This window comes from Lepidochelys olivacea (assembly GCF_965140295.1).
Source record: "Lepidochelys olivacea isolate rLepOli2 genome assembly, chromosome: 14".
Classification (NCBI taxonomy): domain Eukaryota; kingdom Metazoa; phylum Chordata; order Testudines; family Cheloniidae; genus Lepidochelys; species Lepidochelys olivacea.
Genome location: NC_140424.1, coordinates 41,875,862 through 41,888,262, shown reverse-complemented (window position 1 = coordinate 41,888,262; position 12,401 = coordinate 41,875,862). Strand labels below are relative to the sequence as shown.

Genomic DNA, 12,401 nt, shown 5'->3' with positions numbered 1-12,401 from the left:
CCAAATTTAGTCCCTGCGCCCATGTCTGCCCAGGCACTCCCGGCCAGGAGCACCTCGGACACGACGAGGACGGCTACCAGTCGTATTGCACCATCTGCTGCCAGAAGGCAATGGGTTGCTGCTACTGTGTAGCAATGCCGTACCGCGTCTGCCAGCACACAGGAGACATACGGTGACGGTTACCTGAGCGGGCTCCATGCTTGCCGTGGTATGGCGTCTGCACAGGTAACTCAGGAAAAAAGGCACGAAACGATTGTCTGCCCTTGCTTTCACGGAGGGAGGGAGGGAAGGGGGGCCTGACGATATGTACCCAGAACCACCCGCGACAATGTTTTAGCCCCATCAGGCATTGGGATCTCAACCCAGAATTCCAATGGGCAGCGGAGACTGCGGGAACTGTGGGATAGCTACCCACAGTGCAACGCTCCGGAAGTTGACTCTAGCCTCGGTACTGTGGAAGCACTCCGCCGAGTTAATGCACTTAATGCACTTAGAGCATTTTCTGTGGGGACACACACACTCGAATATATAAAACCGATTTCTAAAAAACCGACTTCTATAAATTCGACCTTATTCCATAGTGTAGACATACCCAAAGTGACCTCTATCAGAAGCGAATTAAGCTAAACTGAATTAACTGAAATGAAATGAAGGTGAGAGACAAGTAAAAGATACATGATCTCTCTAACATCCTAGGACCGATACGGCTACAACAACACTGCAAATGATTAAACAAATGTCTCATTCCACCCCTTTATTTTATACCATGATCCACTTGCCTGCTGCATTATTTCCCATGTATTTGTTGTTAACCTTTTCCTGAAGACTTAAGAGGGAAAAAAACCCCAACAACCTAATTCTGGAAAAAATCCCACACTTTTAAATACTGTTTGCCCTGCACTGTCGAACCTGAGAAGACAACAATTACAGGGGGAGTTTTTAAAAACCAATGTAGCAAATGGAGAAATATTATTTTAATGACAAATTGATAGCACAATGGTTCATTTTCTCTGACATTCCCCTTCCCCCTGAGGCCCAGCCCCCACGACACCCCTTCTCCCTGAGCTCGTGCCCCCACACCGCCCCTTCCCATGATGCCCCACCTCCATGCTGCCCCTTCTCCCTGACCCCCACCCTGGCCTTGCATCACCCCTTCCCCCTGAGGCCCTGCTCCCGCCCTGCCTCTTCCCCCCCAAACCCCGCCCCCTGGTCACTCTTCTCTGCCCCTCCCCGGGCCAATAAAAAGTGGGAAGGCCATGGCCCCCTGACCCGCCCTGTGCTTGTGCCCCTGGAACCCAGGTGTCCTGCTACCAGAGCTCTAGCTGGAGCATGCTGCCCCCTAGGGCGGGGTACCTGTCTTGCCCGGGTCTCCTGATTTACAGACCTGCTAGGCTGCACTGTTTTCTAATAGGCAACAATTCAAATGCCCAGAGAAAGTGGAGTTCAGTAATCCAATTGCTAGTGGGACTGGATAGGACAGCAGGTGGCCTCATCAGCAGGGGGCAAGTCATAGCAGCCTCCAGGTCTCAAAACCCAGTTGAGGCTTTTATGCCCCCCTGGGCAGGTTTGTGAGGGTGAATGGGACACAGACAGTCTCTGTCATCCCCACCCAGGACAGGTGACCAGCTGCGCTAAGTGACGGGACCCGGCCTGGATTCAGGACCCACGAAGGGGCGTCAGCTCCCCCAGCTTCCTTCTCAGTTCCGCTCAGGGTCATCCCCTAAGAATTACGGGGTTACTTCTCCTGGGATGGCCTCCCAGCCCTTCCCACGCTCCAGCCGGCCCCCGAGAGATTTTCTGCCTCTCGCCCCTGCATTGAGTTAACAGTTCTCAGTCACCAGGTCCCCAAGAACAAACCTGGTGGTGTCCCTATGTAATCCACTGGGTGAGCGTTCATTCCCAGTCCCCCTCTGTGCCAATCCACAAGGTATGAGTTGTGACAGAACCTGACTCAAAGCTTTAAATCAAGCTGTAGCAGACTACTCATGCTTTTAACTCTGGCTGTTCCTGGTTCAATCCCAGCATTTCGACCAGCTCCCGCCTCCCTCCTCCTGACTGCATCAGGAACCACTAAAGGGATCAAGATCTAGCTTCCTTCCCCCCCATTTCAGCCTCGTCTCCCAGACTCGACTACCAACGTCCGTTCTGGTGAAAATCCTGGATCCTGCTTTGAAATGTTTCCTGACACAGCAGCTCGAAGAATCGCTGAGCTAATGGGGAACGGTATAAAATGTGGTATTCTGGCTAACAGGGAATGGTGTAAACGTGACACTCCGGCTAATGGGGAATGATATAAATGTGACACTGACTAAAGGGGAATGAAATAAATGTGACACTCTGGCTAATGGTATAAACCTGGTATTCTGGCTAATGGGGAGTGGTATAAATGGGATGCTCGGGCTAATGGGGGACGACATAAATGTGGCACCCAGCCCTGCTTGCTCCTGGGACTTAGCGCCTTTAGCCTGTGAACGCTTGCCAGAAACCATCCCGAAATGGGCCCTTATCCTGCAGCAGTGAGTCCCATGGGTCCGTTCTGCCTCCCATTTCCAGGCGTTCTCCTTTTTGACCTTTGCAGCCTGGCCTCCTCTCCTCCGGAGTGCCTGAGTGCTGGGTGCTGCCCACTGAGAAGCGGTACCTCCGCCTTTCCCCAACTTCTGTCCAGTGCCTCCTCTGAAACCACCTATGGGTCATGGATTGTTCTGTGCGAAAAGTTTCTCTCTCAAGCCTTTATTTCATCCACGGACGAGCGGGAGGCAGCCCTGACGCCTGCCCAGTGGAGGGGAGATAGAGACCGGGGAGAGGGCGTGCGTGAGGGTGGACGTCAGGGGTTGATGTGGTTTAGGGAAAGTGACGGCACCTCCCCTCCCTCTGCTGCTTCCCATCCAACTTGGGTGAGAGGAGGAGATTCCTCTTCATGGCGTGCCGGCCACTAGGGGCTCACTGATCAGCGGCTGGGTGCAGCCGAACACACGTGACGGACGAACATTAGCCCCAGTTAGTGCATGGATTGGAATTCTTGGCCCTGAGAGGATTCCCCGATGCCTAATACGGATCAAACTCAAAGGGGTTCCTCTCCCAGGTGGACTCCTTGTTATCTCGTCCCTAGCAGACACCTTCCCTCTTAGTTGCACCTTTGGCAGGAAGGTTCCTGGGGTTGGTTTCCCTGTTGTCTCATTAGGGTCCCTTCCTGGTGGTCGCGTTCCCCCTTACTCAGCCCCTTGGGAGGAGGGTTTCTCTCTGGGGTGGTTCCTCTGATGCCGGTAGAGATGGGAGCTGCGCCCGAAGCATTTCCCGCAGTCGGCGCACTGGAAAGGCTTTTCGCCGGTGTGGACACGCCGGTGCCGCTCCCAGTGGGAACTCCAGGCGAAGCCCTTCCCACAGTCAGCGCAGCGGAAGGGTTTTCCCCCAGCGGCGTGGAGCCGCCGGTGCCTGGCCAGTGCCGGTGCCTGGCTGAAGCTTTTCCCACAGTCCCCGCACCGGTAGGGTTTCTCCGCCGCGTGGGAAGGCCGGTGCTGGTCGAGGTCCGTGACGCAGCTGAAACTTTTCCCGCAGTCGCCGGAGCCGTGGGATGTGTCCTCTCTGCCAGCCCGGTGCTTGGCCAGCGCCGAGCTGTGCCCAGAGCTCTTCTGCTGGCCTGCGTGCACCCGTTTGTGTTTCACCAGGTGGGCGCTCTGGCTGAAGGCCTCCCCGCACTCCCCGCAGGTGTGGGACCGCTCACCGGTGTGGACCCGCCGGTGCCGGGCCAGGTGCGAGCTCCAGGCAAAGGCTTTCCCGCAGTCTCCGCACCGGAAAGGTCTGTTGCCCCAGCGATGCTTGGTCAGCGCGGCGCTCTGTGGGCACTGGTGGGGCGGACCCGCTGCGTGGAGGAGGCGCCGGTGTCTGTCCAGCTGGGAGCCTCGAGGGAAGTTTTTCCCGCAGTCGGGGCAGGGATGGGGGGAGTTGTCCCCCGCGGGGCTCGTCTGGGCTGAGCTCTCCCCACTGTCGGGCTGCCTTTCGGTGTGGCTTTTCCGGTGCCTCACCAGCGCCGCGCTCCGAGCAAAACTTTTCCCACAGTCGCCGCACTGATGGGGTCTCTCTGCCGCTGGGCGTTTCGCAGCCAGGCGGCGTCTCTCCCCGCCGGCGTGGCACCCCCGGTGTTTGGCCAGTGCCGAGCTGTCCCCAAAGCTCTTCCCGCAGTCCGGGCACCCGTAGGGCCTCTCGCCTGTGTGCACCCGCTTGTGTTTCACCAGGTGGGCGCTCTGGCTGAAGGCCTCCCCGCACTCCCCGCAGGTGTGGGGCCGCTCGCCGGTGTGGACCCGCCGGTGCCGCTCCAGGTGGGAGCTCCAGGCAAAGCCTTTCCCGCAGTCCCCGCACCGGAAGGGTTTGTCTCCCCGGTGGCTCCGACGGTGCCGGGCCAGAGCGGCGCTGCGGGGGAAGCTCTCCCCGCACTCGGGGCAGCGGTGGGGCTGCCGGGGGGCTGCGTGGGCCCGCTGGTGCTTGTGGAAGAAGGCGCTGCTGTTGAAGGCCTTGCCGCAGTCCGGGCACTCCAGGGGCTTCCCGCCGGCGTGGGCCCGCTGGTGCCGGTAGAGGTGGGAGCTGCGCCCAAAACATTTCCCGCAGTCGGCGCACTGGAAGGGCCGCTCGCCGGTGTGCAGCCGCCGGTGCCGGGCGTAGTGTGAGCCCCAGTCGAAGCCCTTCCCGCAGTCGGCACACTGGAAGGGCTTGATCCCGGTGTGGAGGCGCAGGTGAGTGGCCAGGTGGGAGCCCACCCGGAAGCGCTCCCCGCACTCCGAGCAGCGGTAACGCTTCCCGCCGGGGGCCTGGGGACGGCGGCGCGGGCCGGGCTCCTGCCCCGCGTGGGACCGCTGGTGCGTAAGGAGGGCGGAGCTCTCGATGAAGCTCTCCCCACACTCCGGGCACGGGTAGGAGCCCTGCCCCGCGTGGGATCTCTGGTGGGTAAGGAGGGCGGAGCTCTCCATAAAGCTCTCCCCGCAATCCGGGCACAGAGAGGGCTCCTCTCCTGCAGGAAATTGCCTGCTACCGTCTACACTGAGCCTGGCTTCGGGGCTCTCCCCCAATCTGCCTCTCCGCGGGGCTGCCCCATCCCGGACTTTCTTGAAGCCTCCGTTGCATGGAGCTTCTCTGCCCTGTCTCTTCCCCGGCGGCTTTCCTTGCTGGCCTCCGGACCTGCCGGCCTTGCCCCCTTTGGCATTGCGGGCCACCTTCCCCCCGCTGCTTCCCGATGATGCCGTCTCAGGGCCTTCTGTCTGTGGAGCCTCCCCTTCAGTCTCGCTTGCTGTCCCTGGGGTAAGGAGAGAGTCCAGATGTAAGCCAAGCCATGTGCTGGGGGGGTATTGCAGGGACTCCCCACCCCCTCTCCTCACTCCTCCCTTCCCCCCATACTCCCTGTTCCCACTGTGCCAAGGGCTCTGTGTGCACCCCCAATCTTGCTGTGCCCCCTTTTCTAGAGGCTGTGAATGCCCCTCTTCTTTCTGTCTGGGAGAGAAGTCATTCCGGGGGCCAGTGGGAGGACGGGCAGAGAGGAAACCAGGCAGTAGTTATGTTAGAAAGCGCTCACGGCACCATCAACCAGCGGCTTGATCAACAGACAACTGCAGAGGTGCTGGAATCTTGGCTGGGCTCCTCAGCTGGCAGGGGCTCCGTGTGTCTTGTCTCCCCCCACCACCCCCCATTTTCGGTTGTCTGATTTTCCCCAAAGTGGATCGGGTTCTGACCGCTCGTGCCGAGAACATGCCCCGAAACTTTGGAATCGAACGGACGTGGCATCCCAAAGTCATTGCAGATACTGTCGTGTTGAGTGGAAGGGCCCCCCAAAAAGCTTGGCCGTCAAGCCAAGGTGCTGAGCCGGAAGTGGGAGAGCTCCCAGGGGGGCTTCCTTGGGAAAGCCAGCTCCCGACTTTGCTCCCAGATGGTTTCTGAGCTGGTCGAACGGGTTTCCTCACCTGGGCTGGCATCTCTCGGGAGGTCTCTTCCCCCAGAGCCCTGGAGATCCGGGGGGACCCACGGCTCTTCCCCTTGCTCCAGCCGGGAGATCACGTCCGGTTTAGGGATGGGATATTCTGCACATGGGTACGGGGATAAAAGAGGGGAGAGATTAGGGTTTGTCAAGCCATTCACCTGACAGCCTCCTTAATACTCTGCATCAGCCGCCATCTCCCACCCAGCGTGGGCTTTCCCAGTCCCACCGCACCCCACCTCCTGGCCTGTCTCTCCTGCCTTCTCACCAGCTGGGCCTGGTGCAGTGTGTGAGCTTGTCTCCCCATATTGGCTGGCCCCGGTACTGCTACTGGGTTGATCCCTCAGGATTTCCTGAGGCAAGCTGTGTTCCTTAGATGCATGAGCGGGGCACCTATGGCCCCTGCCACATGCAGCTGCCCCACCCGTGAAGCATCCTTGGCCCATATGCAGCACCATATGCAGAGATGGTATGATAGGATAACATGATTTTGCCAATTAATTGATCTTTAAATATTCATGGTAAATAGGCCCAATGGCTTGTGATGGGCTGTTAGATGGGGTAGGATCTGAGTTACTACAGAGAATTCTTTCCTGTGTATCTGGCTGGTGAATCTTGCCCATATGCTCAGGGTTCTGCTGATCGCCATATTTGGGGTCGAGAACGAATTTTCCTCCAGGGCAGATTGGAAGAGGCTCTTGGGGTTTTTCGCCTTCCTCTGTAGCATGGGGCACGGGTCACTTGCTGGAGGATTCTCTGCACCTTGAAGTCTTTAAACCATGATTTGAGGACTTCAATAGCTCAGACATAGGTGAGAGGTTTATTGCAGGAGTGGGTGGGTGAGATTCTGTGGCCTGCATTGTGCAGGAGGTCAGACTAGATGATCATAATGCTCCCTTCTGACCTTAATATCTATGAATCTATGAACCCAGCACTCTTAAATCCCAGCCCAAAACCCTACCCACCAATTCATTCCCTTTCTCTAATCCGTGAGCTCTATTTGCAGTTCTGTGCAAGCCGGCGAGTCGGGCAGCCTTGGTAATCGAACCTGCTTCTCCTTAAACAAAACCGAACCACAACCTCGGAAATGAAATGAAAACAAAAATCGTCGTGAATCCAGCCCTACAGCTGAGCCATGATGCGCTCACAAGCCAGACCGGGGCAGAGACGCGGTTTTGCTTTTTTCGGGTCAAAGCCTTATGGAACCTCCATGGCCTCGGTGCTTGAGCGCCCTCTTGAAGCCAGCCCTTAACTCCGCCCCTTCGTGCCCACCAATGAAGCTACAATCTTGAATGAACTGAACTGGTAGAAACGTTTTCATTGGAAAATGGGGTTCTGTCAAAACTGACATTTCCCCCACTGGGAAAATGTCGATTTCAATGGAATTTTTCCAAAGTGTTTCGTGTCCTACGAGGTAGGGCTGGCTTCTGATCTGTTACGCCCGAGGTGACACAAAATCAAATATTATTACTAATTCATCCTTGCAGTATTCACCCAACATAAGCACGGCCAAACCGGGGCAGAGCAATGGTCCATCTAGCCCAATAGCCTATCTCGGACGGTGGCCAGTACCAGAGCTGCAGGGGGACAAGACAAAACTCCTACTGATTTCAAAGGTGCTTTGTGAGGACTGTGGGACTCCGGTCACTAAGGCAGAGCTGTTCTTTGCATCCCAGGGAGCACAGAGGTCCATGAGAAGCAAAGAGTAACTTAGAGCAGCCTTGGAGCTGCTCTTACTCATGCTGACCAGCACCGTGCACAGCCCCAGTGTATGAGACAACTTCATAGACTCATAGAATATCAGGGTTGGAAGGGACCTCAGGAGGTATCTAGTCCAACCCCCTGCTCAAAGCAGGACCAATCCGCAACTAAATCATCCCAGCCAGGGCAGACCATCCCATAACCGAAGGCAGACAGTTCCTTACTGAGGGACATCAGGGTCTCATAGCTCTCCTGCATGACATCTCTGTACAGGGCCCTCTGCCGAGGATCTAGGAAGAGCCACTTCTCCATCGGGAACACGCAGCTGGCTCCTTTAAAGCAGCTGAAAGAACAAGAGAGCCCCACTCAGCACCTGCTGCTCCTGGGGCGATCCCAGCTTCCCCCAAAACCCCATATGCCGTTCCCAGGAGTGCTGATTGGTTAGACTCCCCCTCCTGAACAGAACTGGGTGCTTTGGGGAGCTGCTCCCCCATCCCACAGATGGGGACATTTCCGCCTCCTCTGGCTTTTGTCTCTTCCAAACAATACGGCCTCAGATGAGCCGAGTCCCAGAAAGTTTGTCCCCCAAAGAGTGAGAGGATCCAGAGCGAATTGTGGCCGTTATTCGGCAGCCTGCCAGGATGGAGCAAGGCGACTGGGGTGGGGCCTGAGTCCATATCACCCCCCGAATCCCCCCCCCCCACTCTCTCCCTGCAGACAGATGGATTGGGCCAGGCTGGGTCACTTTATCCCAGCCTAGCCCCGGCCCTTCCCAGCAGTACTGAACCCACCCAGTGACGGAGTCTTGGGACCAAACGCCAGCAAAGAGCCAAGTCAAAGGGGCCGCTTTGGGGGATCCCCGCCCGACACTGTCCCCCAGGACTCAGGCAAGACAGGACCTGGCTTTTCCTCTCCCAGCTCCTCACCTGGGTCCCAGGAAAGTCAGCTCTGCCCAGGGATGGATTTGGCCAAGGCTGGGAGCTGGGAACCTCCTTCCCCACTTATTGCTCCGGCTGCCCCTCCCACTCCCCCCCCCACCCCCCATTTTTCTGTCTCCTTCCCCCTCTGCCTAGGAGACTGTCCTGTTCCCGGGGGCGTTCGCTCTCCCCGCGCCGGATCAGCGGCTGAGAGCCTGGGGGCGGCGGGGGGCTGAGGGGGCAGCAGCTCTGGGACTCGCAGGATCCCCGGGGAGCAGAGCTGGGGCGAGCAGGGGCCCTGGGTGCAGAGACACTGTCCTGCCCGGCCCCGGCCCTTTCCCCCGGGTCCCCCCATCACCTGCAGGCTCCGGCCCCGGGGGCTGGTGCGGGCCGAGCCCGGGGCTGGTGGCAGCCGCCGCAGACGGTCCCCACCCGGGCTGGGCACAGCGGGGGCCTGGCTCGGCGCTACGGAAGCAGCAGCCGCTAACCCGGGAAGTTCAGCCCCCGGATCTGCTGATCACAGGAAACGCCCGGCCGGGGGAGCGGGAGAGGGCTGCCGCCTCCCGTCCCTGAGCCAGAGGCAGAGCCAGACCCAGAGCCCACTCGCGGGGGCAGCTCCGGGGACCCCCCCTTCCCAAGCTCCCAGAGGTGCTGGACTGGGGTGGGGTGGGGGCTGCCGCCCCCCCTGGCTTGAAGCGGTTCCCATCATATGCAGGGTTTGCAGTTTGGGTCAATGGCTCTCCGCCCCCGCTCCCCCCCCCCACTGTACAAATTGTTGCGGCCCCCCTGTAGGACTGAAAGTCTCTATCCAGGGGAAATGGGGCCCGGCTGGGGCCAACCCTCGGCCCAGCAACCCCATGTGGAGGAGAGACACCCCCCCACACACGCACCCCATGCTCTGTCACAAGTTGCTACCCCGCCTCCAGCTGCTTGACCCCCACCCGCACCTCCACCCCGGGCCAGTCAATTTCCACCCCCTGGCCACCCGCCTCCTCCACTTTGCCCCTTTCTAACCCCTGTAAAAAGCAGTCAGAAGAATCTGGTGCCAAGTGAGGGCAGGGTGAGGGCAGCGGGCGGCTTCAGCACATGTTACTGAGCATGCTCAGTACGCACCCTCAGTAGCAAATGATGTCAGGTAGCAATTTGGGACAGTGCACCCCCAGGAGCTAATTCTCCTTTCGACCTAGCGCTGGCCAGGCTGGGGCTTAGGTCGGTTTAACAGCATCACTCAAAGTAGTGGATTTTTCACACCCCTGAGTTATACCGACCAATTTCCTAGCTTAGACCAGCCCGATGTCTACACTCCACACTAAGTCCGGGCTCTGACCCAGGGTTGAGTCCAAGCCCCCTTTTCTGTCCACACACAAATCAGTCTGACTCGGCTCAGGAAGCGCTCTGGACCCAAGTCCTAGGACCTCGCTGTGGGGGTGGGTGAGAGCCCAAGTCCCGCTATGACTCGGGTCCAAGGCCTGTCATTTTGCAGTGTGGACGTGGCTCAAGCCGCAAATCTGAGTCAGAAGGCCTACGTCTTGGGGAGACCAGGTCTGGCAATCGTAAGGCCAGGTTTACAATGCAGCGTGGACGCTGCAAGCCCAGGTGCCACCTGTCCACAAGCAAGTCCACAAACACCAAGACTACAAGCCCGGGCTTAATTTGCCATGCAGACGTAACCCGGCCTAGCACTGTCAACCCCGGGGGCTAGGTCGGGCGAACTGTGTTGCTAGGGAGGTGGCTTTTTCACACCCTTGAGCAAAGTATCTGGGTTGACCAGACCTGAAGCTCATGACCTGCAAAGGGTTACACTGAGCCTGAGTATGGGCAGACAGAGGAGCCTACAGGACGTACAGAGTTTTAACTAAAAAGAAAAGGAGTACTTGTGGCACCTTAGAGACTAACCAATTTATTTGAGCATAAGCTTTCATGAGCTCATGAAAGCTTACACTCAAATAAATTGGTTAGTCTCTAAGGTGCCACAAGTCCTCCTTTTCTTTTTGCGAATACAGACTAACATGGCTGCTACTCGGAAACCAGAGTTTTAACTGCAGCTGCAAGAGCGTTTCAAGTGTAGACAAGCCCTAGGCGTCCCCCAAATCTGTGTGCCTACCCAGATTGTCCTGCAATTTGCTGTGCCTTACGGGGGCCCAGGAGAGGGTTGGTGACTCAAATGTCAGGTCATTTGAGCATGAGATTACTGAGATACTGCCCCCCCCCAACCAAAACAAACCCACTTTTCTTCGAGGTCACAGGTTCTACCAACACACCTGTGCATACCTGGCTTCAGAACTGCTGGTGACTAAATGGGACGGGAAAGGGAGGGTGAGCTGGAAATGGGGCAGAGGGGGCGATATGCTGTGGGGGGGAAAGGGGAGGAGAAAGACGCAGCACAGCACTCCTCACTCACATGCTTCGTGATCAGTGACGGGAGCAGCGGAAATGCCCTAAAAGTGGGGGGCCTCATGCGTCCGAACCATGGCCCCATGCGCTGCACCGCCCCCCGTGAGGCCCCACCCCCGCACTGCCTCTTCTCCCTGGTCCCCCACCCTCACATGGCCCATTCCTCCCCCAGGCTCTGCCTTTGCACCACCCGTTCAGCCCCAGACCCTGTCCCTGCACTGTCTCTTCCCCCAAGGCACCCTCCCCTCCCCGCTCGCCCTTATGGACAGTAAAAAGTGGGAGGGCCATGGCCCTCTAGCCCCCCCTGTTCTGGTGCCCTGATTAGTGATCCAAATGTGGGGTCATTTGGGCAAGGGACTGAGGTAGGCTTGGAAGGATTAGTTAGAGGCTCACCTGTAAACACCCGTCAACGTGGATTTCACCGCCCAGGCACAAACCCATGAACCAATCTCCCCATGGATAACAACTGAAAGGTACCGCAAGGCAAAGTAAGAAACATGCCTCTTGGCAGCTTAGTCGAATTTGATTTAGGGCCATTTATTTGGCATATTACAACATGGGATGGTGACGGCTGGTGTTTTAATGGTACTAAAACTTGGACTTTTTGAATCTTCGTGTCATTCCACAATGAACCCCCCCCCCCATTGTCTGACCCTCTGGAACCATGAAAATTTAAAGAGAGAAAACTGCTTAAAAATAAACATGGGTATTATCCATTCAAATTATAAACCAGTAAAAACCCAGTTCTACCAAGCCTGGATTGAGAAATTTAGTGCACTCCCGCGCTGAGCAACTAGAATAATTACACAACACCCAGATCTGTCTATTGGTCCACTGATCCCCCAGACAAGTCTAGCCCCGCATGTCCCCAGCTATCCATTGCCAGGCATATATACCTGTGCGAATTATAATTCTGCCTGATCATTACCTATCTCCCTGTGCTCCCGCTGTCTCTCTGGCCCTCTCATCTAGGCCACAGGTTCTCACACTTCATTGCACCGTGACCCCCCTTCTGAGCACAAAAATTAATACACGACCCCAGGAGGGGGGATCGAAGCCGGAGCCCACCCGAGCCCTGCCCGCTGCCCTGGGGCCAAAGCTGAAGCCCAAAAGCTTGTGCCCTGGCCAATGGGGCTCAGGCTTTGGCTTCGGCCCTAGGCCCCAGCAAGTCTAACACCAGCCTTGGCAACCCCATTTAAAGGGTTTAATCTTTGCGAGCTCCTGATCTAGGCCCAAGTGTCCCACCTTGGTTTAGCTGTGATGCTCTGCTTAGTTCCCCAGCCCTGAGGCAGGGCTCTGTGTAAGCTGGGAAGACTGTCTCTCTCCCCAACAGAAGCTGATCCAGTCAAAGATATCACCTCCCCCACCTTGGCTACCATCGAGCCAGGGCATTTCTAGGGCCCGCACAAGGGGGAAGTCCCGGGGGGGGG

At 57.6% G+C, this 12,401-nt stretch overlaps 1 protein-coding gene across 1 annotated transcript; it reads right to left on the bottom strand.

Annotated features, from left to right (window-relative positions):
• Positions 1-1,217: 1,217 nt before the first annotated feature.
• LOC311530813 (uncharacterized protein) lies at positions 1,218-9,059 on the bottom strand. Its single transcript, XM_084647755.1, has 4 exons — positions 8,936-9,059; positions 7,885-8,003; positions 5,946-6,062; positions 1,218-5,284 (listed from the first exon to the last, which is right to left on the bottom strand). Exons 2-4 carry the CDS (start codon positions 7,970-7,972, stop codon positions 3,210-3,212), a joined length of 2,280 nt encoding a protein of 759 aa, XP_084503881.1. The 5' UTR covers positions 7,973-8,003; positions 8,936-9,059; the 3' UTR covers positions 1,218-3,209.
• Positions 9,060-12,401: the final 3,342 nt, after the last annotated feature.